Source organism: Mustela nigripes, chromosome 14 (assembly GCF_022355385.1).
Source record: "Mustela nigripes isolate SB6536 chromosome 14, MUSNIG.SB6536, whole genome shotgun sequence".
Taxonomy (NCBI): domain Eukaryota; kingdom Metazoa; phylum Chordata; class Mammalia; order Carnivora; family Mustelidae; genus Mustela; species Mustela nigripes.
This window is the reverse complement of record NC_081570.1, coordinates 36,959,916-36,986,872: the sequence shown is the minus strand read 5'-3', so window position 1 is coordinate 36,986,872 and position 26,957 is coordinate 36,959,916. Positions and strand designations below refer to the sequence as shown.

Below are 26,957 nucleotides of genomic sequence, written 5' to 3'. Positions count from 1 at the left end.
CTCATTATTACAGTCAAAAAACAGAACAAAAGACACATCTGCCTTCCCATCCATGGTCTTGTTCCAACCTTGAAGGTTGTCCTGATTTCTTGGAAACCCATCAATCAAGAATTTATTCTTCTGAGCATTGGCAGCCATTGTGTGATCCATTTCCTAAAAGAAAAGGAAGATTCAGGTTCAAGAGGACATCAACTAAATGTAATTTCTTTCTTTCTTTTTTTTTTTTTTCCAGTGTTAACATGTTTAATAAAAGTATATACTAGGTACAAAAGTAGCCTAAGTGAAGGAGTGACTAGTTTTATGAGTTTTTTGGGGGTGAAGGTATAAGAAAAGTTTTGGGGGAGCCTGGGTGGCTCAGTCATTCATTAAGTGTCTTCCTTCAGCTCAGGTCATGATCCTAGGGTCCTGGGATTGAGTCCCACATGGGGCTCTCTGCTCAGAGGGAAGCCTGCTTCTCCCTCTTCTGCTCCCCCTGCTTGTGTTTCCTCTCTCTGTGTCAAATAAATAAATAAAATCTTAAAAAAAAAAGAAAAGAAAAGGTTTGACTCAGGAGTGGTATCTATTTGAGGCGATATTTGAAACAATGAACCATAAGCAGAAATGTAAAAAAAAAAAAAAAAAAGCTCCTAAGGTAGATATTAATAAATGACTACAAAATGCTGACAACACAGAAGAAATTAAAATATAAAGAGGTACAGAATTCTATTAATTTTAAATTGTCAGCCAAAAGATTAGTTGAAAAATGTGGTGAAAGGGTAGAGAAGTCCTTTTTTCCAGATTTTGTTTTTTTTGCTTAAATTTCAATTAACTAACATACAGTGTATTATTAGTTTCAGAAGTAGAACTCAGTGATTCATCTGTATTATGTAACACCCAGGCTCATCATATCACAGGCCCTCCTTAATGTCTATCACCAAGTTACCCCATCCCCCACCCTTCTCCCCTCCAACAAAATGCAATTATTTAAGCAGGGTGGTAGAGATACAAGTGTTTCTTTTGTTATTATTATTCCTTAAATCATTAGTAAAGAGTGGAGGGTGCATAGGAAAAAAAAAAAAAAAAGACTTAAAGGAAATGATCCAATGTAGTAACTTGGAGTTACAGGCAAGCAAGTATCCCTTCCCAATTTACACGCATACACACATACAATCTTTTTTCTGAAGTTTCTAAATTTTCAACAGTAAGCATTTATTACTTTCACATATACATTCACAAAGTTATGAATAGCAAAAAGAAAACAAAATAAGCAATAACCAGTACCTTTGCTCCAGCCACTAGAGGCCCTATCTTGCCTTCCCCTCCCCACTCCCAAGTCATTTTGCTGTAGGAAAAAGTATGCTCCTTCTGCAGGCATTCAGATTCTCTGCAATAATTCAAATCCAGCTGCACAAAGCTTTGGACAAATATAAAGAGACTGCTAGCAAAAAGATAATAAATTTTTGACTGAAGCTAATTAAACTTTAAATGCTACTAGCTACCCCATAACACAGGTAGTAGAGTTAAGAATTCAGTCAAGGAAGACAGGAAGAGCAGCACACTTCACGATCTTCCCCAAAGTTTGAGGCCAGAATGTTGAAATATAGGAACAGGAGATGCAGAAATGTAGTCTCCAAATCCTCACTACTGCCAGCCACCATGGGGGTAAGCACTGATGCACGACTCTGACCAGCTCTGGAGAAGCCCCCATTCCAAAGCTAACCAACATCCAGTCCCCTCAGTGCTCAACCTCCTTGTTCCTCAAGAAGAACACGGGTTGTCTGGCCCTCTTATTCTTTCATCTGAGGGTTGGCTTTGTCCCAGCATTTGTTTCTCCAATGTTCTCCAATAATACAAAACTTTCATAGAATGTTTTTGGGCTCTGCTATAGCATTTCTACCTCAATTATGGCAGAGAAAGATTAAGGTGCATCAATATTCTACTCATGCAACATACAGTTACTCAAGGTCTATTACCAAGGAACATGGAAAGCCACATGGCTCTTGGGGGGCTCACGGTTCAGCAGGTAACAAGTATGTGTAAAGAAATGTGCTAAGTTCTATGGGGACGTATGAAAAAACAAAGCACCAACTACCAGGAAAACAGCCTGAGAGAGAGCTTTACGAGAGGTGGCAGTGGAGAGGAGTCCTAAATAATGAAGTGGCAAGCAGACATGGATCAAGGTACTCCAGACTGAATATATAAAGGCTCAGAAATGAAAAAGCATAATAGCTTTGATGAATCTGAAGTAAGCTGAGGCAGCTGAATATTAGGACACATGTACAGAGTGCTGGGAGATAGGACTAGAAAGTCAGTAGGGGCAAGATTAATGAAGAGCTTATTATGCCACACTAAGAAACTGGTTTTTATTCTGGAAGCAACAGAGGACCACTAAGGAATTTTAAGCAGAATATGCTTATGTCACCTTCTGGGAAAAAATCACCTTGACTGGGGTGCCTGGGTGGCTCAGTCTGTTGAGGGTTGACTCTTGATTTCAGCTCATCATGATCTCAGGTTTGTGAAATCAAGCCCCGTGATGGGCTCTGTGATTGGCTCCACATGTCTCCCCGCTGGGTGTGGAGCCTGCTTGAGGTTCTCTAACCCCTCGCCCCTTCTCAAAACAAACAAACAAACAAACAAACAAATAAATCAACCTGACTGCACTGTGAAGGGTAGATTAAAAGGGGCCAAGCATGGATTAAAGGCAAAAAGACTCATGAGGAGGCTCTAGTGATGGTCCAGAAAAGGCAAAGAGGATCTGAACTAAGGTGACAGTGGTAATAGAGAAAAAAGACTAAGTCAAAGAGGGTTAAGAGGAAGAAAACTAGAAGATCCACTCACTGATTTGGGAAAGTGACGAAAGAGGTGGAAAATACAGGATGGCCCCACATCTCTGGCACAGATCGTAGAACCATTAACTAGAACAGGAGATAAAGGGCGATCACATTTTAGATGATACACTGACTCCCTGAGATACTTGTCAAATATTCAGATGGGTATCTAATAACTAGAAATGTAGGTCTGGAGTTCAGAAAAAAAAAGTGTGCTAGAGCTATAGATTGTAGCATTTGTTAGTATAATGAAAGCCTTGGGGATGGCTAAAAGCATCCAGCAGTAAATACATAAAAGGAGAGGAGAACCATGAATAAAACCTGGAGAACATCATCATTTAGGAAACTTGCAAGGAGACGTAAAAAACAACAGCTGTTGAAGCAGGAAAGAATCAAGAAAAATGGTGTCATAGAGAACAAAAGTTTCGAAAAGACAATGAATGGAGTTACGTGCTATAAGAAAAATGACTAAAAATATCCTCTAGATTTTATAAGGAAGATCACTGGTAACAACAGCAAGAACAGTTTCAGTGAAGATGGAAGCAGAACCTGATGACAGGGTTGAAGAGTAGGAAGTGAAAAAGTGAAAAATGTAGACCACTTTCACAGTGTTTAGTGATAAAGTGGAGAAAGGGCATCAAATCTAGAGAACAGGGAGAGAAGATATATTACGGAATAGAAGCAGGTTACTCCAATCTCTGAAACAAAAGGTAAGAAAGTGTGTAAATGAGCCACTCCTCCTCCTCCTCAAGTTTCTGTGGTTCCATCCAGGTGCTCATATATCTCTCTTCCACTGGGTTTCAACTATTTCTTGCTATTCTCACTCTTGCATTTCTCTTTCACCATTTCTTATATGTGAAAATACCTGTTAACAACTTGTCTTGGGAATCTATAGTGGAGAGATATCACATAAATGCAAGACACCTGCTTTTAAGATGGGACATATTTTGATAGCTGTTAATCTCTGTATTTCATACTGAAGATGGTAATACATTCACCACAAAAGGAAACATTAAAATGGAGAAAAACAGCAACAATGGGATGTCCATGGGAAAAAGGAATAAAGGGAAGGAAGGACGGAAAGGAGGGAGGGAAGAAAGAAGGCTTACAAGAAAACAGAAAAGGCGGCGCCCCTGGGTGGTTCAGTGGGCTAAGCCTCTGCTTTGGGCTCAGGTCATGATCTCAGGGTCCTGGGGTCGAGCCCTACATTGGGCTCTCTGCTCAGCAGGGAGCCTGCTTCCTCCTCTCTCTCTGCCTGCCTCTCTGCCTACTTGTGATCTGTCTGTCAAATAAATAAATAAAATTTTTAAAAAAAGAAAAGAAAACAGAAAAGGGCAAGGAGGGGGAAAGGAAGAAGAGGAGGGGAAGGAAAAAAGGAAGAGAAAATAGAAATGGAAGTGAGACACCGTCTGCATGTTGGGGAAGGATCAAGGACACACATATGGATGTGAAGCTAAGCTAGCTGATCCTAGATCAAGGTAGAGAACGTTTGCTACTGTCCAATTTCTTTCCAGGGGACAGCAGAATGTCCAATACTACCATTCTCAAAACAGCATGACCACCCACCACAAGCAAGATACTTAGTACTCTCATTTTTTTTTCATTACTCAAAGGAAAGGCAGATTTAGCTTCTTATTTCATTGCTGGTTTAAACAGGTTGGCATTCACACTCCTTACCCTCTTTAACAAACTGATGGTTATCTCAACTGGCACAATCTTTCCATCTTTAATGTACTTTTCAATGAGTTCACCATACTGTGAATCTGGGTTCTTCCTTTCATCACGAAGAAGTTCTCCTGCAGAAAGGTGTGTATAACCATATTTCTGAAAGAAACAACACACAGGAAAAAAAAATCAGAATACTTTCAACACAGGGGCACCTGGATGGCCCAGTATGTTGAGCATCCAACTCTTGATTTCAGCTCAGGTCATGATTTCGGATTGGGCCTCATGTCTAGCTCTGCTCTCGGTGTAGAGTCTGCTTGTCCCTCCCCCTCTGCTCCTCCCCTAGCTTGCATTCGTGCACAAAAGCTCACACTTGCACGCTCATTCTCTCTCTCTCTTTCTCAAAAATAAATAAATAAATAAATTCAACCCAGTGGTAGGACTACCAATTTTTTTCCTTCATGTTAATTTCTATAGTCTAACTTTTCTACAATAAGCTTTGATTGTATATTAAACAAATAATAAATAAATTTTAAGAGATTTCATACACTCAAGTTTGCTTTAAAAACTTCTTAACCTCATAGGGCATGGTAGCTATAATGTTCACACACCAAGAAATCATCCTGAAATTTATGTAACTATTCAAGCCATTAACATTTCACTGTAATCCTTCAGAAACACAATCAAAGTTTAATTGCCATTAATAATGCCCAAGGGAAAAAAAAATGCCCAAGAAATGCCTAAGAAAACCAAATTCAAAGGCAAAAAAAACAAATTCAAGGCAAAAAAAAAAAAAAAAATTCACCACTGTTGGCTGTACCCACCTTCTATAACTATAAAATGCTTCCCTTCCTTAAATTCAACACATCTAAACTGAACTCATCAGCATTTACACTACCCCTGTTCTTCGGGTCTGTTCTTGGTAAATAGCACAAGTCCTACCTCCTCCACAAAATTAACTTTCCTGACCACTGTGGAGGGTGGTCACATAATCAAGCAGTGACTTCAAATATCACTGTCTTTCTACCTAGACCAGTACATTCCTGACCATTCTTAAAAGTCCATCTCCTCCTTCTCTAGTTGCAACTAGAGGTCGAAATGGGAATACAGATACCTATTTTATAAGTTAATGGTGATGACTAAGTGAGATAACGCATATAAACTGCCTACCAAAGAGCCTGACTCATAGTATGAGATAAAAGTCATCAATTACCTCCTTGCCATTATGAAGATACTTATCTTAAATAATCTAGAAGCATTTTTATATTATATGTATTATATGCCATTTTAAATTATATATATATATATACACACACACACACCCATATACATATACACACACAGATCTGCATACGTACTCACTTTAATGGCTTTTATGGGAAGACCAATCAAGAGATGGAAGTGAAATAACAGATACGAATAGTCTATGAAAGGTCAGAATAGTATTAATTATGATTGTGATGATCATTATTATGTAGGACTTATAAATGATGCATTAGGTCAGGGTATAGAGTAACAGTCGAACTAAGTCATAGAAGATGTACAGTGTTGTTCTGCCACTTCCTCATGACTGGAATGAAAAAACAATGCAGATCTAGGAAACAATTCTGAATAATGAAGAGCTTCTTCCACCACATGAACATACACATTCCCTGTTTTAAATAAAAAGAACTATAAAATCTATTTTTAAAACATTTTAGGGGCGCCTGGGTGGCTCAGTCAGTTCAGTCGACAATTCTTGATTTCAGCTCTGGTTACAACCTCAGGGTCATGAGACTGAGCCCCAAACTGGGTTCCATGCTCAGCGCAGAGTCTGCTTGTCTCTCTCCCTTTGTCCCTCCCCCTACTTGCTTGATCTTACTCACTCTCTCAAAATCTTTAAAAAAAGTGTTTTTTAAATAAATAAGTAAATAAAAAAAGAACACTTAATGTTTTAGAAAAAAGTTTTTACTCTCAAGTATCAGGGCACTCAGAACATGTTCAATTTTCAGTTACTATAATCATCTTACCCCAAATTCTTAAGGCTCCCTAAATGGGCTTTTATCTCATCCATAGTTAAGTGTACAATAAAAATTTAATATCTTAAATTTATCTTTAATTTCAACATTAAGATCTGAAGAAGCCCACATTCCCACCCCCCTTTTAAAGAAGAAAGTTCCAGTTGCACAGTTCATAAAAACTCCAATTACCCAGATTATGGTGAGTCTTCTTTTTTTGGACTGCAGAAGCCATACCTTCTTACCCTTTTTCTATTTCTAAACATTGTTGGCTAAACTTGTTCTCACTGACTAAAGTAAGCTAGGTAAGGTAGTCAGCAAAGGAAAACAAACTCTAAACAGTTTACTTGCTGACTAAAATTGGGCATAAAGTTGGATGAGAATAAACAAAACTGCAGTGTCACTCATGTCTCTTAGTTACACACCCCCTTCCATTAAAATAACCAAAAGTGTATTTAGTTTTTTAATAGGCTTTAAAAAAAAACCTCCCATTGTTTGCAGAAAATGAAAATACAAAATGCTTAATTATTTAAACTGTTATTCTTAAATTATTTCCACACGACACCATTTTAAAATGCTACTTTGATCACCAAGCATAAGGAAACTTCTGAAAGATGGGTGTAGAAAAGACTATAAAAAATGAGGCGTGACCCACTTTCCCACTATTAAAATTTTCTAAAAGCATTTTGCAACTAGTGTCCATAAAATTTTATAGCAGCTCCATTTCCTACAGCTTACTTTGTTTCCTGCTTGAAAGTCTATGCTTGCTGGATGTTCTCATCTGGTCTGGAGATTATAGCATATGGTAATATTGAATAAATGCAGAGACAAACAGTACTAAACAATGACAAATGCTTAGTGAAACACCAACCACACAGACTGCTCTGTACGAACTACCTCTGCTGCATAAACAACATACATTTAGAAGCCCAGATAGTAATTTGGAAATTAGTACATATGTGTTGGTTTCCTGATACTGGAGTGCTCAAATTTGCAAGCTTTATGTTGCATTAAAGTGGGTTTTGGCCTATCACTTTTTTAAAAGAGAAACTAGTTGTAAACTGTAGAGGTATACAAATGGTATTTTTAAAAATAATTACTCACAGTTTGTCAAAGAGAGAGAAAACAACCTTATATGCAGTGTCTAAGGAAACAAGAAATTTAAGTAAATATAACAGAAATCCATACATGTGTCTTCCTATTTCTCATCCGCATTCCATTTTTTAAAATCCTCTATTTACTGCTTTTTTATACTATATTTTTCTCAAAGATTTTGCTGAAGCTTTCCTCTTACCACAGAGTTTCTATAACAAAAAAGCAACTATCACACACTAGCTATTAGGGTATTTTAGTAACAGCTAGACTTCAAGGAGCATGTTTTTAAAGCATTCTGTTGTCATTAAGTAGTTACTGATGCCAATTTTGAGGAAAGCAAAAATGGCTATTTCCCTGGTTTCACCGAAACTTTTTCACATTCTCTGAAATTTCCTAGCAATTAAAATCTAGTGGGTCACTAACTACAGTCTTAAGAACATCATTCAAAACCACAGTAGGTTATAAACACTACAAACTAGGATAAATACAATTACAAGCTACTATTCAACTAAAAATAGTTTTCTAGTGACAAATGTATAAACTCAATTCATTTAGAGTAACGGTCTAAACTTTTTACTTTCATTTTCTCCTTTAAGAAACTGAAAAAACAACTCAATAAATTCTTATAAACCACATACTAAGATTTGGAGGGAGAAAAAAGAAGCACCATGTTCTCAATAAGGACAGAATGGCACTTTATTTTCTTAGGTGAATGTTGAAATTTTACAATATCGAATCTTTAATCATCTTGATGGACTTCTTTTACCTCTTAGCAATCATCTTTCCTTCTTTCTTAATTTAGGGAACGTGGTTCTATGTGGGCAAAAACAATAAAAACAATAAAAAACAAAACCACAGCAATAAAAAAGAGCTCAAGGTATAACTAATGTGGGGTGCCTGGGTTGGCTTAGTCGATTAAGCATCTGCCTTCAGGTGAAGTCATGATCTCAGGGCTCTAGGATGGAGCCCCACAGGGGGCCTGCTTTTTCCCTCTAGCTCTGCCTCCCCGACCTACCCCCCACCTCACACCCCTCTCCTACTCATTGTCAATCTCTCTCAAATAAATAAATAAATTCTTAAAAAAAAAAAAAGAAAAGATAAAAATGATGCATAAATGGCAAGTCCTTGGAGGCAAGAAGAGATCCAGATGGCCAGACCCCTCCTCCAGTTGGTGTGGCAATTAGAAAGCACCATGGGACTGCTTCCGAGCCTCACAAGAAACGGCATATAGCAGATATATTAGACATAAATATATTTTTAATACAACTATGCACGTTAAAATTACTGGGTGTCCTTTAAATAGTGGACACATCTATGAAGCATTTAAGACTAAGTTTATTTTGCATTCCCTAGAAGATTAGTGAACCTTAAAATCTAAGTTTTGGTTATGTACTATCAACAATGTACCTTCAGCAGAACACCCAGAAATGCTGCAAGGACTATCCAGAGCCATCCAGACTCAACAGTCTGCTGCTTGTTGCAAACAACAGCTTTAGAGCCTACAGCCTCCCAATAACATTTTATGTAAGTCTATCATTCATTTCAAAGGTATTTTCAATAGAACTTTTTCCATTTACTCTAAATGAGATGTCTGATAAGGACATTCCAAGAACAGAATCTGCCAGTCTTGGGGAACTTACATTACTTTGAATATAAAAACCAACCCAGTGCCAAGATGCTTACAACTGGTCATTCATTTCAAGTTCCTTCCGGTTTCACCCACAGAGTGTTTGAAGAAGGGTCTTTCCTATAATCACCATTAAAGAAAAGTTAGCATTAAAAGGGGATTTAAAAAAAAAAAAGTCTATCCAGTGTGAGAAAAGCTGAGCGTAATAGTTGAATTAAGTTGCTAGCAGATTTCCAATCTCATTTTTAGTGTGCCCTCACTGTATTTCCAAATATATGCATTGCATTTCACATGCCTATTTAATTGCAAATCTACATATTAACTATAAACTATGGAAGTTATAAACTGAGCTAAATCTTTTCTCAAGCAAAAAGCTGTAGCAGACAGATTTTAAATTAACATGAAGCATACTTCTTTTTCTAATTAAAGAGTGATATTTTAAAGGCTTATATTCTGAAAATAGGAGGGATATAATCCATTCAACTGCATACAATTATAGCACTATTCATTTTCCTCAATGTTTTCCCCTCCATATAAGAAACCTTAATTCAGGCAGTACTTGGAACTTACTTTAAATCCATAAATATTTATTGAATTTCTATGAGGTGCCAGGTCATATATGCTGATTCAAGGAAGCTAATATAGGATGTAGTAGTGACCTGTATTTATAAAGTGACCGGAGCCCTAATACTAACTAATAAGGTAATTTGTCATACTTGCACAACTCTTCCTAAGGAATTCAGTCTTTACGAGCACCTTCTGCTTGGGGAAGCACAGGTGGTGGCAAGAAGACAGACAGAACAATAAATAAATCTTAAAGCCAAGGTACATTAGAAGTCACCCAACACTGTTTCCCCATCTGTGTAAGCCTGCATATCCCTCTAACAGCTTGTAAAAGGCTCTCAGATAACTGACGGTATATCAAATGGCCCCTATAGCAACCAAGAATTGGAATTTTCACACTCCAATTTCATTCCAGTTGGTCATTTTCAGTGTTTTTCTTTTAATTCATCTCACCCATTTCTTAATCAATCTGTATCCCCTACATTAGAAGGAGATGGAAAATGGTCAAAAGACAAGACCAGGCCCAGAAACCTCCTGGGATTCCAGGAGCTCAGAAGCAATAATTTGAAAACTTCCAATGCTAATGGACAGGCACAGAGGTCTTGCTAGTCTTAGAAAACACTCTCTGATCTTGTTAATTGAATGATCAATTCATACAGTCACTGTAGGGTCTACAAGCTAAAACACTCATATCACTACCACCCAAATATTGTTGCAGGTGGCCTAAGAGCTTCAAGTTCAGTTAAGTCATTTCCTGTGAGAACACTTGGGGGACATATATCAAACCACTCAGATGAAGCCCTTGTTTCTATTTCACATTAGAGAAGAGAGGTTTTTAAAATATTAAGCAGGCCTAATTGTATCTATTATTTAAAAAAGAAACTAAGTAACATTAAAATCAGAATATCATTACCTATGTAATATCAAAAGCAATAAAGCCACCCTAAGAGATATAACTACTTGAGAATGCAATCTGTAAAAAGCCTCATGACAAAATAATATTTTAACAACTTAGGTTCTCCTTAAGGGGTACAATTTATTTGGATTTATAAATCCACTCTTGAGTAAAATGTGCAACGGACACCAAACTCTGAATTCAATAATACATACAAACATAGTATTTCAGCATCTGCAAAACTATCAAACTAATGGAGAAATCCACTTAGAGAAACAAAAAATTCATCAAGAACCACAAGCACATAAGAACTTTGCACGACGTCATATCCTCAGAACACTGAACTGAAAGTTAAGGGATTAGTTTTAAGACTAAACTCTGTCACAGCCTTGTGTAACAATGGAAGATTATGTAACCTTTCTTAGATCTCAGCTTCTTCATTTCTAAAACACAATTAGTATCGATACTATCAGAAATAATATCTATACTACACCATCAGCTACAGCCAAGTATTGTTATTAGCTATTACAACTCGAGGCATCTTCTTAAGAACATACTGCTAAATACATGGTCTACACTGCTAGATTTAAGACCTACTATGAGAGCATTCACATCAGGAAAAAGTTACACAAACACATTCAGGTTACTCCTGGAGCAAAGTCCACAATAATCAGTGGCTAAACTACAATTACTACCAATTAAGGAAAATAACTACCAAACAAGCTCAACAGCAATACAAATGTACAGAAGAGGGGTGCTTGGGTGGCTCAGTGGGTTAAAGCCTCTGCCTTTGGCTCAGGTCATGATCTCAGGGTCCTGGAATCGAGCCCTGCATCGGGCTCTCTGCTCAGCAGGGAGCCTGCTTCCCTTCCTCTCTCTCTGTCTGCCTCTGCCCATTTATTTTATAAATAAATAAATAAAACAAAATATTTAAAAAAAAAAAAAAAGGTAAAAAGAAGGCATTCTGTGCTTCTGTGTTCCTGAACAGAAAGATCCAATACTGTAAATATTTTAAAATTCCACAAACAGGGATGCCTGGGTAGCTCAGTTGGTTAAGTGGCTACCTTTGGCTCAGGTCATGGTTGCTGCGATAGATCGCTAGATCCGGCTCCTTGTAGAGTCAGAAACCTGCTTCTCTCACTGCTGCCACTTCCCCAGTTTGTGAACTCCCTCTCTCCCTCTCTCTAACAAATACATAAATAAAATCTTTAAATAAATAAATAAATAAATAAAATTCCACAAATTAAAATATTAATTTATTGCAATCTCAATGGAAAGTCAACTGGAATTAATTTTTTTAATTCAACAGATTGAACTGATTCTCAGGTTCATCAGACCATAAATGTGAGGAGACTAGCCAAACCTGAAAATAATCTTAACAACTACAAGTGGGAACTTGTCTTACCAGGTAGCATAAAATATTATAAAACTACAGTAATTAAAACAGTATGACACTAGTATAAAAATAGGCAAAGAGAACAATGAAACTCAACAGTCCCAAAACAGACCCAAGTGTCAGTGGGAATTCAATAAATGATAGATTTGGGGCGCCTGGGTGGTTCAGTTAGTTAAGCAGCTGTCTTCAGCTCAGGTAGTGATCCCAGAGTTCTGGGGATCCAGACCCAGACTCCCCACTCAGCAGAGAGTCTGCTTCTTCCTCTACCCCTCACCCTACTCTCCTGTTTTGTCTCTCAAATAAATAAAAAAAAATCTTAAAAAAAAAAAAAAGATAGATTTATTATCTAAAAACCAATAAGGGGAGTGTCTGGCTGGCTCAGTCAGTAAAGCACACAACTCTTGATCTCAGGGTCCTGAGTTTGAGCCCCACATTGGGCACAGAGAGTACTTAAAAAAAAAAAAAAAAAAAGGTTAAAAAAACTTAAATGAAGGGGCACCTGCATAGTTCAGTCAGTTAAGCATCTGCCTTCTGCTCAGGTCATGATCTCAAAGCCCTGAGATGGAGCCCCATGTTGGGCTCCCTGATCAACAATAAGTCTGCTTCTCCTTCTCCTTTTGCCTAACCCCCACTTGTGCTCTCTTTCACTCTCTCTCAAATAAATAAAATCTAAAAAAAAAAAAACCAACTTAAATGAAATAGAAATCAAGGAGGAAAAGATTAACTATTTAATAAACGATACTTGTGCAACTAGCTACCCATCTGGGAAAAAATTAAATCAGATTCCTGAATCTTAAATCATCTTCCTGCAAAACTAAAACACAAGCAAAAAAAAACCCTATGACAGTACTAAAGAAAAATAATCTTGAGATACAAAAAAGGCATTCTAAAACAAGAACCAAGTCAGCTAAGATTTATGTTTGACCACATAAATAATAAAAGCTTTGGAACAGAGAAAGAGAGCATAAATATAATCAAATAACAAGCAAGAGCCTGGAAAAAAATGTTTTCACCATACAAAGGTGAAAGGGGTAATACATACTGTACATAAAGAGATTGTACTAACAAATAAATAAAAAACCTCAATAGAGAAATGGGCAAAGGAAAAGAATAAACAATTCACAGAAAAGAACAGATGCTCAATTCACTGGTAATCATGAAAATGCAAATTAAAACAATGTGATTCCATTTTCCACCCATCAGATTGGCTAAAATAAAAAGACTGCTCTATCTGGCAAGAATAGAGGTAGGCGTGGGGAAAAACTAGCATCCTCATACTTCATGGGAGTGTGAACTGTTTCAGCCTTTTTAGAGGGCAATGTAGCAGAATCTACCAGAATTTAAGTTCACACGCCCTCTGGCTCTGTACTTCCGTCTCTAGGAGCTGTGCTACTGAAATAGTTGCACATGCACACAAAGACATTCTGTAGAGGGGCGCCTGGGTGGCTCAACCAGTTAAGCATCTGCCTTCTGCTTAGGTCATGGTCCCAGGGCCTGGGACAGGGTCCACGTCAGGCTCCTTGCTTAGCAGGGAGCCTGCTTCTCCCTTCCCTCTGCCTGCTGCTTCCCGTTTGTGCTGTCAAACAAACAAACAAAATCTCAAAAAGAAAAAAAAAAAAGACATTCTATACATGAATGTGCAAAGTAAACAAAATCAAAACATTTACCAACATACAAGAGGTTAAATAGATCCACTCTGTGTATTATGAATGAAGTAGAGCTATCTATATGGAAAGCTATCCAAGATAAACTGCTAAGCAAAAAAACGCAAGTCATAAAACAATAGACAACATGTGTGCACACAGGTGTGCACGCATTATATCTGAATATAAGGTACATCAAAAAATGGACCAGAGGGGTGTGTGGCTGGCTCAGTCCATAGAACAGGCTACTCTTGATCTCAGGGCCATGAGTCAAAGCCCCAGGTTGGAAGTGGAGCCTACATTAACAAAAAAAAAAAGAAAAAGAAAAAGAAAAAAAGAAAGGACCAGAAACACACACACAAAAAATTTTAAGTGATTACATAAGGAGTACTCTGAGATTGATTAAGAAGAACTTTCATTTTTACTTTATGTATTCTCAAAATGTTTAAATCTTTTATAATATAAATGTATACATATATGCTTTTTAAAATTTTAATTAATTAAAAAATTTAATTAAACATATATGCTTTTACATAAAGCGTATATACTATCCACACATCTCTAAATGGCAAACACCACAAAGAAAAATTAATGATTTAAGTGTTTTATTAATATAAAATCCTTGGGGTGTCTAGCTGATTCAGTCAGTGCAGCATGCAACTCCTGATCTCAGGGTTTTAAGTTCAAGCCCTACAATGGGTATATAGATTACTCAGAAATAAAAATCTTTAAAAAAAAAAAAGAGTGTATATATATATATACACATATACACACACACATATATATGTGTATATAAATACACATATATGTATATATATGGGTGTACAGATTACTTAGAAATAAAAATCTTTTAAAAAGTATACATATATATATTCCTAAGAAAACAGCAAAATGAAACTCAAAATAGTCTCACATGAAGTATAAAATCCCTATTTTAAAAAAACATGTAATTTCAAGAAAAAAGGGGAACACTACTCGATCAAAAACTTTTTAAAATTTAAAACTAAATTATTATAGAGTATAGAACAAAAATCAATTCAAGTGTTTGAACAAAAATTTCTCTGTAAAGTGATCCATTCCTGAAACAAAAGAGAAACAAAAGCATAATATAGCAACACAAAAACATACTACATGGGCATGAAGTCAAGAGTTATAGAAGAAGACAGAAAACAGTTCAGTTTTATAGCCTAGAAACAGATGGAAATTTAGAGACAACACTCAGTTGAGAGAATCCAAAAGGCACAGCAGCAAAGGTTTAAAAGGAAACATATTTCAATGAAGTCCTACTCCAGGCACTAGAGTCCAAAATTATAAGCAAGTTTTTTCTGGAAATGACACCTTCATGGCAAAGGCAATATACTCATACTACTTCTAGTCTCCAGAATAACCCCTTGCAGCACTTTCAGAACTTTATTGTGCTAAGCAACCCCTCTCAACTGATTTTTTAGACATAATTAATCTTGCTTAACTTTAACAAAGAATCATCTTCATTTTAGTCCACCAACCTGTGCTAACAGAAGAAAGTGTGAGCAAAATTGTTATTTTTTTTCAAAGATTTTATTTATTTATGTGCCAGAGAGAGAGACCACACAAGCAGGGAGAGCAGCAGGAAGAAGGAGAAGCAGGCCTCCCATGGACCAAGGAGGCCAATGTGGGACTCCATCATGACCTGAGCTGAAGGCAGACACTTAACCGACTGAACCACCCAGGAATCCCAAAGCTATTATTTATTTGGCTTCGAAAGATAGTACCTGTTTTTACAATTTGGGAGTATAAAGTTTAGTTTCATTACATTTTGCTCAATCTAAAAGTCGACAAAAAAAATGAATAAACGAAAAGCAAAATCAAATCTACAAATACAGAGACTAAACTTATGGTTGCCAAATATAAGGGGGTTGGGCAAAACAGGTGAAGGGAAGTGGGAGACACAGGCTTCTAGTTATGGAATGAATAAGTTATGGGAATAGAAGATACAGTATAGGGAATATAATCAATAATATTGTAATAACATTGTATAGTGACTACACTTGTGATAACTATATCATAACCTATAGAGATGTTGAATCACTATGTACACCTGAAACTAATGTAACATTGTGCATCAACATCAATCAAAGTCAGTCTAAGAATACACTTTTTTAAAGAAAAGATTTTATTTATTATTTGAAAGAGAGAGAGAGAGCATGAGAGGGGAGAAGTCAGGGAGAAGCAGACATCCCTCTGAGCTGGAAGCCCCATGCGGGACTTGATTCTGAGACTCCAGGATCATCACCTGAGGCAAAGGCAGTTGCTTAACCAACTGAGCCACCCAGGCACCCCTAAGAATACACATTTTTAATGGCATAGCTATCAAATCCTAGCCGGGCCTGGAATTCGATGTTGGCCACAGATGACTGTACCCATTTTTATAATGTAGAACAGAATATAAGGGACTCCCAGTTCTTGATTAGGGTCTAATTTCTTCCTATAATGGAAAAAGTGGTAAACATCTGGGAAGTTTTACAGCAAATTTTTTTTCCTGCCATGACTACACAACAGAAATAATGCTGGAGACCACCTGCAAAATGGGCAACTTCTCTCGCCCACCTCACTAATCCGACTTAACTTGGACTCAGTTACGCCCTAGAATCAGTCAAGAAAGTAGTTAAGAATCTGTTACTCCCACTCTTCCTTTCCATCCAACACTACCCCCTGCTCTCAGTCCCAAGCATAAGACATACTTACCAACTGTCCTCTTTTTTAGTTTTAAACTTATTTATCAGTCTTTTTTTTTAAGATTTTATTTATTTATTTGACAGAGAGACACAGCAAGAGAGGGAACACACACAGAGAGAGAGGGAAAAGAAGGCTTCCCGCCAAGCAGGGAGCCTGATGAGGGGCTCAATCCCAGGATCCTGGGATTATAACCTGAGCCAAAGGCAGGCGCTTAACGCCTGAGCCACCCAGGCATCCCACTTATCAGTCTTTTAATTTATAAATCATAGGCAATAGAAAGCATACCATATGTTCTAATGGGCAAGATATAACACCTCATCAAAATTAAGAATTACTGTGCTTCCAAGGATACTACCAAGAAAATGAAAAGACAATCCACAGGATGGGAGAAAATATTTGCAAATCATATATCTATCTGGGTAAGGGACTTATATCTAAGATATGTAAACAACTTTATTACTTAATAATAAAATGATAACCCAATTCAAAAAATGAACAATTTTTAAAATGCAATATTCTGGAAAAAGATGAAAAAAGGGACAAGAGATCCAAATAGACATTTCTCCAAAGCAGATATACAAATGCCTGGTAAGTATGAGATAGCTGCTCAAAATCATTAATCACTAGGGAAATGCAAAACAAAACCACAGTATGATACCACTTCACACCCACTGGAAAACTATTAAAAAAAAAAAAAACAGATAAGAAGTGTGGGCCAGTACATCAAGAAACTGGAACCCTTATACCCAGTAGGTAGGAATGTAAAATGATGCAGCCACTTTGAAAGTCAAGCAGTTGCTCAAAAGGTTAAATATAAAATGTTTGCACATCATCTATCTGACAAAGGTTTAATATCTAGAATAAAGAACTCCTATAACTCAACAACAAAAAGACAACTAAATTAATAAATGGGTCAGGACTTGAATAGACATTTCTCCAAAGATATACAAATGACTGACAAGTCCAAGAAAGATGCTTATGCTAGTCATTAGGGAAATATAGATCAAAACCACATTGAGATACCACTTCACACTACTAGGATGGTTATAATTAAACAAACCAAAATTAATTAGGTGTTGATAAGGATGTAAAGAAACTAGAACCCTCCTACACTGCTGATGGGAATGTAAAATTTTAATAGCTACTGTGGAAAACAGTTTGGCAGCTCCTCAACAAGTTAAAGAACTCATCTATGACCCAGCAATTACATTCCTAGCTATTTACCCAAAAGAATTCAAAATAGACTCAAACAGATGCTTGCATGCCAAAGTTCATTGCAGCATTATTCACAATAGCCAAAAGGTGGAAGCAGCCCTGTCCCACAACAGATAAATGGATAAAGAAAATATACTATGTACATACTATGAAACATTAGTCAGTCATAAAAAGAAAGTTCTGACACATGCTAATGTGTACCTTGAAAACAGTACTCTAAGTGAAATAAGCCAGACACAGCAAGACAAATACTGGGATTCCATTTCTATGAAGGACCCAAGATAGGCAAATTCATAAAGAGAGAAAGGAGATCAGAAGTTAACAGGGACTGAGAAAAGAGAGGAATGGGGACTTACGTGTATATCAGTTTCTGTTTGTGCATCAAAGAGTTTTAGAAAAGTGGTGACAGCTGTACAAAGTGGTGAAAGGGATTAATGTTGCTCAACTGTACATTTAAAATGGTTAAAATAAGAAATCTTGGTTATATTTTACCACATTTAAAAAAAATAAACAACATACCAAAACCACTGAGTTACATACACTTCAAATGGATGAATTATTTGGTTGTAAATTCTATCTCAATGAAGTTATTTTTTTATTTTTTTTAAGATTTTATTTATTTATTTGACAGAGATCACAAGTAGTCAGACAGGCGGGGGGGGGGGGGGGGGGACGAGGCTCCCCACCGAGCAGAGAGCCTGATGCTCTCAGGACCCCGAGATCATGACCTGAGCCAAAGGCAGAGGCTTTTTAACACACTGAGCCACCCAGGTGCCCCTCAATGAAGTTATTTTTTTTAAAAAAAGAACACAGGGGAACCCGGGTGGCTCAACCAGTTAAGCATCTGCCTTCAGCTTGGGTCATGATCCTGGGGTCCTGGAATCAAGTCGGGCATTGGGTTCCCTGCTCAAAGGAGAGTCTGCTCCTCCCTCTGCCCCTCCCCCTGCTCATGCTTTCATGCTCTCCCTCCTCTCTCTTTCCGAAATAAATAAATAAAATGTTTAAAAATATATATAATTTCGGAAAAATTACAAACAACAAAATTTCCAAAACAGAATACGTTAAATATATAATTTATCTCATCTATATGGTATATTGTTATATAGATTATATTATAAAAGTATATTTATTAACATGGTAATATGTTTACAATATTATAAGTGAAAAAGCAGGTTTCCAGATAGCCTGAACCTACTAAAAAAAATGTCTGGAAGAATATGCCCCAAAATAGTGATTGGTGGTAGCTTTCTCTGGATGGTAAGAATACTGGTAATTTTTATACTTTTTTTTAACCATTTTATTTATTTATTTCAGAAAGGAGTAGAAAGCATGAGCAGGAGGAGGAATAGAGGGAGAGGGAAAAGCAGACTGCTCGCTGAGTGGGGAACTGATTTGGGGCTTGATCCCAAGACCTTTGATCATGACTGAAGCCAAAGGCAGAACTGACTGAGCCTCCCAGGAACCCCTATATTCTTATTTCTATGTATCTGTATTTTCTAAATTTTGTATAAGGTGTCTATACTACTTGCATAGTAAAAAAGTAATCAAAATAAGAAGTATGTGCATCTTTAATAACAGGACAGTTAAGATATACATACAGTACTAGCTTATGACATCATCAGGTCATTAGCTCCATTTGGCATCTAATAATCTATTTTGAATATAAATAGCATTTATCCTATAAACTTCCTTAAATCCACTCACCCTTTCTAGGTTTTTTTTAAAGGTTTTACTTATTTGTCAGAGAGAAAGAGAGAGAGCACAAGTTGTGTGGGGAGGGGGGCAAGTAAAGAGAGAAGCAGGTTCCCTGCTTCTTGCACATCATCTATCTGACATGGGACTGATCCCAGGACTCTGGGATCAAGACCTGACCAAAGGCAGACGCTTAACTGACTGAGCCACCCAGGAGTCCCACCTTTCTAGGATTTTCAAATGTAAGCTAACTCCAAATATTTTCTCTAAGCACAAAGATCTTTCATATTCCGTAGACTCTAAAATACTGTACCAGATTTTCTTGAAATTTATAAACTGATCAGTGTGAGCAATCACTCTCTGTATTATAGCAAACAATGACAATAATGCTTCCCACAACTACTTTTACCTAAATTACTTTATCTCTTTCCTACAGATCTCTTCTAAAATAATAAATGTTACCATCTACACGCTCAGCATCATGTATTGTGCTGAACATTGTAGAAGCATCACCTCATTTCATCTTCCTAACAACTCAGTGAGGTTGGCATTATCATCACTTTACAAATGAAGATACAGAATCAGAAAAGTTGGCGAATACAGCTGCAGGTGGTAGACTGAGATTCAAACCAACGTCTGACTTCAAAGTCCACATGCTTTCTAATTCTATGGGGTATTGTAAGAAAGTTGACCCTAATACCACAATTCTTACATATTTATAATTAAAAAATACATACACACAATTCTGTTTCAGAAAGCTATTCCTTTTCCCACCTTACACATTCTTTGTTACCAGCCTGAAGTTCTATGTGACCATGAAATACTCGGGAATTGATTTAAATACAATTCCTTGGCCCTCACAATTCATACAGCACAGAAGGGCACAGAAAGTATACATATTGACAATGACTGGATAATTTGCCTCTGAATATGACTGCACTGGATTACACACTATCTAATACATACTATCTAACACTTACGTACTTGGGATACCACCTACTTCTACACCCCTCCTTTTACAAAAGGGAACATTGAAATAAACCAACTTGCCAGTTAGTGGAGAGGAAACCAGTACTTGAACCTAAGTCTGACTATTAATCCAGAGTGGGCATCCAGGGCAATGCCTAGGTGACAGACCTGGAGACAGTCTTTTGCCTTTAAGCAGCTTACTGCCTTTAAATAACAGAATCTCCTGGTAGAAATTAAAAAGGAAATTCAAATTTGATGTACTTTATCATTCGGTTGTATCCTAGCATGGGGTTGAGAGAAGTTTATCCAAACACAAAGAGCCAGGCATATTGGGCCTATCTACACCATTCAGCCAGATTCTGACAACCCTTGCTTTACTTTTGCCTTTATGACACCACTACCGTTTCTGACACCATTATCATTTCCACTTATCACCTGCCTCACCCAATAATCACTAAGTAAGTAGCAAATAAAGCTGTCCACTATATAACAACCTGTATTAGCCATTAAGTCAATTCCCAATCACATTATCAAAGCCTCTGGGCTGTCTCTCTACTCCCTATAGACACCAAGAAAATATTAATTCATATTATCTACCTAAATCATACATAGTTATAAAGGTAAATCTTATCGGTTAAATTAAACATGTAATACTTTCCAATGGCACACACCAGTGATAAATACATCACGGAAGTTCCAAACATATAGTGAGCAGGGAAGCAGTCTTTTATGTAGCCCCAAGTAAAACATATTTAATTGTTGATATAAGATACAGCCTAATGATGAATAAAACCAACTTTTGGGTCTTCTAGAGAAGACTGATGGAAACCAGGCATAGAAAGCAACTCATGGGACCCAGTCCTTCAAAGAGAAAGTTTCTGAGAATGGTAGGTAACAACTGGTGCTTTTTCCTTTGCCAAAGTAATGTTTTGTTAGCTTTATTTACCAGGCATCATAAAACTGTTGGCAAACAATATGTCTACTCACACCTGTTCTTTATTAAATTCTAGATGCTCTTATCACATGTTCAGTCTATAAAAATGTTCTTGATTTGCCAGGTTAAAGCAATAGAAGTGTTAGAGCAAATACATTTACATAGGCAATTGGGCTAAAAGTATTAGCTTTAAGGTTAACATGAGTCAGCGTGATTAGGCCAACATGACATGAATAAGAAGGTTATCATCCAAGCTCACCCCTTCTCTCTTACTAAGATCTAAAAGTCCCACTACTAAAGAACTCCTCTGAAGTGCTCTGAATTTCAATTCAGGACAATCGTTAGAAAAAAATACTGTACTCCTATGTGACTTGGAGGTCCACAGTCACTGAAGTCCTCTCCCCATTAGCATTTTAACTACAATGTGGCATTTAGAGTAACCCATTATTGTCACTGAAACTTCAACCCAAGGGGTATACATCAGGTAGATTTCAAAGAGAGTACAGATAAGGGAAAGAACAGACACTGAAAAGGTGCTAAGACTTAGGTAAAGGCATCTAATTTTCATGTGGGTAGAATATATATGTACATTCAGGGAAACTCCTCCCTGCATAGGAAACCCATGTAGTTGGATATATGTGTATGTGTGTGTATTTTTAAAGATTTCATTCTAAAATAAGCTCTACATCCAACATAGGGCTTGAACCCACAACCCCAAGATCAAGAGCCACATGCTCCACTGACTGAGCCAGCCAGGCACCCCAAATTGATTATTTTTTATAACATTTTTTCTTTATTTTCTTAAGTAATCTCTACACCCAATGTGGGGCTCTAACTCATGATCCCAAGATCAAGAATCTCATGTTCTACTTTAAGCCAGCCAGGCACCCCGTATATATACATACACACACACACACACACACACACACACACACGTATGTGTGTGTGTGTGTGTGTGTGTGTGTATTATCCTTTTTCAATGCATGATGGAGCTGGTAGAAAACCAGAGTAACTCAGATTTAATTAAATCAAGAATGCACAAATCTAGAGTGAGTGCCTGCTAGAATTATGGCTGCCCTGAGGTCTTTTCCCACCCCCAATCTGATGGCTAGAACCTGGCATTTAATAGCCCACAAACTGGAGAAAGGGGGCAAAGACTTAGGCCTAAATAGGGCTGAAGATCAGATCAAAGAGCTCCATGTAAAGTCAGAACCCCAAAAGGATGATATTTTTAGTGGCTACCAGAAAAGAGAAGCTACCATGCAGAGAAAACAGCAAACAATTCCTAACCACAAGCCCATACTGATTAAAGAAACTTGTTAAGGAAAAAAGAAGGAAGTTCTGAGATGCAAAAATAGATGGTGAATAGACAAATTGGTATATATGTGTTATTCTACAAACATTACATCACTGTTATAAAACAATAACACATCGTTTGCAGGGATTTAAAAAAATTACTGCAGTATTTAAATCCTGGAAAACAGAAGAGGATGGAACATCAAGTTAAGCATCCTAAAGCATTTCTATTGTTTAGGAGTGGGGAGAATAAAAATATTAATCAATATTAGACTTAAGTTAAATAACATGTATGCTTAAAATTTCTAGGGCAATCATTATGAACAGACTGAAGAGCCACCAAAGTAGAAGGGAGTAAATGGGGGTGGGTGTCTCAATCAAGTCAAAGAAAGCAGATGGGGGAGGGAGATATAAAAAATTAACACATAAAAAGATGATGATAATAAAAACAGCTAACATTTATGTATGATTTACTACGTGCCTGGCACTGCTCTAAGAACTTAACAAATATTAGCTCATTTAATCTGCACACCACCCCTATGAGGTAGATACTATATAATTATTCCCATTTTACAGATGAGGAAATTTAAGCACAGAGAGATTAAATGACTTGGCTGAGGTGGCACACACACAGTAGATGTTAGGATGAAAACCAAACCCAGGCAGTCTGACTCTAGAATCTGAACTCTAAATATTGCCCAATAGACAACACACAGGTATGACACTTTGATATTAATTCATATCCCTTCAGTTCAGTTTTTCTTCAGTATAATGACTAAGAATGTATCTATCTGTACCAACATGTACACAAAGCATAGCTACTTACACTGCTCAAATCATTTCCTTCATTGACTATTTATGGATAAGCAAAGGGGAGGGAGTGTGCTAACATATATGAAGTAATAATAACATATTAGGCACTTTGCCAGACATTTTTAATTAATCCTCATAATCACCATGAAAAGTAAATTAATACCCCAAATTTTCAGTGGAAGAAACTAAAAAGCAAAACTTTAACTCATCAAGGGGGTAGATCTGAATGGCTTCAAAATCTACTTAAATGTTCACTGAGCATCAATTTATAACAGACATTGTGCTGGACACTAAAAATATGAAAGTAAATCAGAAATTCAGGGTTCTCCTCCCATATGGAGTTTATGGTCTCATGGGCTAGTCTTTGGGGTTCCTGGACCCAATTCTAATTTGAGGGACAGGTTCCCTTACACAATTCTCAAACACCATCAGAGTGTGTGAAAATTCAACTCAATTCTGACACTATCTACCCAGAGATTCATCAGCTTCCACAGGTTAAAGGTTCAGCTCTACAAGACTGCCCCCCACCACAATCACTTCAGAGCCCAGTCCCAAGTCCAAGGTACTGCCTGTACTTCTAACCAACTGGCTATAAATTAGAGGGCCCCAAGCCCCCTCTTTGGGTTTGATTAATTTGCTAGAATGGCTCACAAAACTCAAAGAAATATTTTACTTTCTAGATCACTGGTTTACTATGAAGAGGTTATAACTCAGGAACAGCCAGATATAAGCACAGCACAAAGGCACAGAGCTTCAGTGCCTCTACAGACAGGCGACTCCCCTGGACTCTCCATGTGTTCATCAAACCAGGAGCTCTCTGACCCCGCCCTCATTTTTGGAAGCTCCATTACATAGTCATGATTGATTAAACCACTGGCCATTGGCAACTGATTAAACATCCAGGCTCACTCCCCTCCCTGGAGGTGAAGGGGAGGGGTGAGACTAAAAGTTCCAACCCTCGGATCATAGAGTTGGTTTTCCGGTCAACCAGCACCCCACCCCCACCTTAGGTGGGGTCCAAACCCTACCTCATCAACATAACAAGAAACACTTTTGTAACTCTCAACAGTTGGGAAATTCTAAGGGTTTAGGAAAGTGTAAGTCTGGAACTGTGGTCAAAGATCACAAGTTGTTTGAAAATACCTAAGTATTGTTCAGATCTAATTTCTTAACAAATATAACTTAGATATTTATTTTGGACTAGGGTAGTTGTGAAAAAAATTACTGAGACACTATAAGGGCACCATTAACTGAGATTGTCTGGGAATCTCCGTAACAAGGTAAATCTGAAAGATGAGCAAGCATTTCAAACACCAGGTAGGAGAAGGAGTAAAAGCCAGGGTCCCCACCCTTGAAGACATTACAATAACTCAGAAGGAAGAACTACAAGATAAACAGTTTTTTAAAAATGTAATGTAAACTTGAATATTTGCAGAAGTTTTTCATATCTTTTCTCATAAAATTCTGTTAAGTGTGCATCTATCTTTACAAAAGTGAAAGCCTCAAGAAGCCTGTGTCCCCATACACAGATACAGCACAAGTCTGCATTCAGGAAGTGTTTTCTGGGTCAATCTCATATAGGTTTTCTCTCATTCGGCTTTTCTCAGAAATGAAACCTCCAATTACCCTGTTTAAGGGTAATTCTGCTTTAAGTGTTCTCTACTCCCCCACACCTCCCAGCTGCTTCTTTCCTACTGTCCTTCAAAACTGATTTCAGAAATATCACCTCCCCTGGAAAGACCTCCCTGACCCACTGGACTGAAATTTAAATGTCCCTTATCTAAATGGTAGATTTAGTACGTTTGTATCACAGAATTTACCACTCGATTCTGTAGAAGTCACCGATTAACTTCCTTGCCTCCACACTAACTAAAAGCTTTTAAGAGAAGGATCTGTGCTTTATTCATCTTAGCAACAATCACAGTGCCCAGCTCTCAAAAAACTGTTTTCTGAACAAATGACAAGTAAAAGGATATTTTTAAATTATGCCTCTTCACCTTTGAAAAAATGAGGAATTTACTCAGAAAAACTTTAGAAAGGAGAGGTACCAGTTTGCAAAAATTAAAGTGATTGATAACCATCCTGTGCTAATAAAGAACCATACACTGCTGACAGAAATGTAGTAAGTATAATGTATTTAAGAAGTATTCTGACAATTATCAATTAAAATAAAAAATGCACATATCCTCTGACTGAACAATCCTACTTTAAGGTACTTTACTTACAAAAACAGCATCCATATGATGAGGGAGCAGGAGGCTGGCTGAGGATAAAGCAAAAGCCGAACCTCCTCACCCCACCGAACCTGACTTAGGTTCTGGGACTTCATCACATATGCAATGTTGTATTTACAAGGAAGTTTTCTGAAGTACTGTTCGCAATAGCAAAATAATTCCTGGAGACTATCCTGAATGTCCATCAATAGGGGAATGGTAAAACCATGCTATAGAACATGCATATTATGGAATATTCTACAGCTACTACTAAGAACGAATTAAATTGGGTGCCTGGGTGGCTCAGTCCATTAGGTGTCCACCTTTGGCTCTGGTCATGATCTCAGGGTCCTTGGGATACAGTCCTGCATAGGGCTCCCTGTTCAACTCCGAGTCTGCTTCTCCCTCTGCATGCTGCTCACCTCCCCAACCTCACGCTCACTCTCACGTGCTCTCTCTCTCTCTCGTTCGCTCATGCTCTAATAAAATCTTTAAAGAAAAAAAAAAATGAATTTCTTTAAAGAAAAAAAATGTAAAGACCTGAAAGAATATCCATGATACATTCAGTAGAAAACAGAAGAATTCCATCTGGAGGTAAAAAAAAAAAAAAAACACACATATATATATACACTAGCATTTTTAAGAATATTGAGAAAGAGATGGGGAAGCAGTAAAAACCAGAGAGCTAACATGAGTGGCATCAGAATTAGAGAGGATTTTACTTTTCCCAAACAACTATGTTTTACTTTTGTAACTTAAAATAGAAAGAAAAAAAAAGAAAGTTTTCAAAAGTAGTGATGGTAATATCTCAATACATTCTCCCCTCCTAGAAGTTCTTAACCGAAAAAAAAAAAAAAAATTCTAAGTTACAACCATCTTTAATAGAAAGGTGGTAGGTAGGTACTTCAGAAGAGTCAAGAATTCTGTGGACTCTTTTATAGATAATTTAAACTTTCTATTATTTAAAAAAAAAAAAAAAACTTATCTCTTACTCTATCCTGTCCCCCCAAAAGGAGAGAAAGGCTTGTTTTTAAACAAGGGAATGTTTAGTAAATCTGCCTATATCAAGTTTCTTCTATGAGCCATTATCTGCTTTGGCAATTTGTGATCAGGAGCTTGGATATTTTAGAATAGTCAGCAGATTTTCACAACCATACCATTTATTCACGGAGAGTAAGCAGAAATGTTACATAACAAAACTTAGCGGTGCCTGGGTGGCTCAGTCCTTAAGTGTTTGCCTTGGACTCAGGTCCTGATACCAGGTCCTTGGAGCAAGCTCAGCATCCAGCTCTCCGATTAGCGGAAAGCCTGCTTCTCCCTCTCTCACTCCCCCTGCTTGTATTCCCTGTCTCCTTGTCTGTCGAATAAATAAATAAATAATCTTTTAAAAGAAATCTGAGTATGGCAGAGCTAGGTCTCAT

The 26,957-nt window shown here is 37.2% G+C and overlaps 1 protein-coding gene across 1 annotated transcript in view; it reads right to left on the bottom strand.

Annotated features, from left to right (window-relative positions):
* Positions 1 to 26,957, bottom strand: part of CMPK1 (cytidine/uridine monophosphate kinase 1) — a 35,553-nt gene that overhangs the window by 3,715 nt on the left and 4,881 nt on the right. Inside the window, exons 2-3 of the mRNA XM_059374658.1 lie at positions 4,485 to 4,631; positions 1 to 153 (exon numbers count right to left, since the gene is read on the bottom strand). Of these exons, the coding sequence (XP_059230641.1) occupies positions 1 to 153; positions 4,485 to 4,631 (300 nt within the window). The remainder of the gene's footprint in view (positions 154 to 4,484; positions 4,632 to 26,957) is intronic.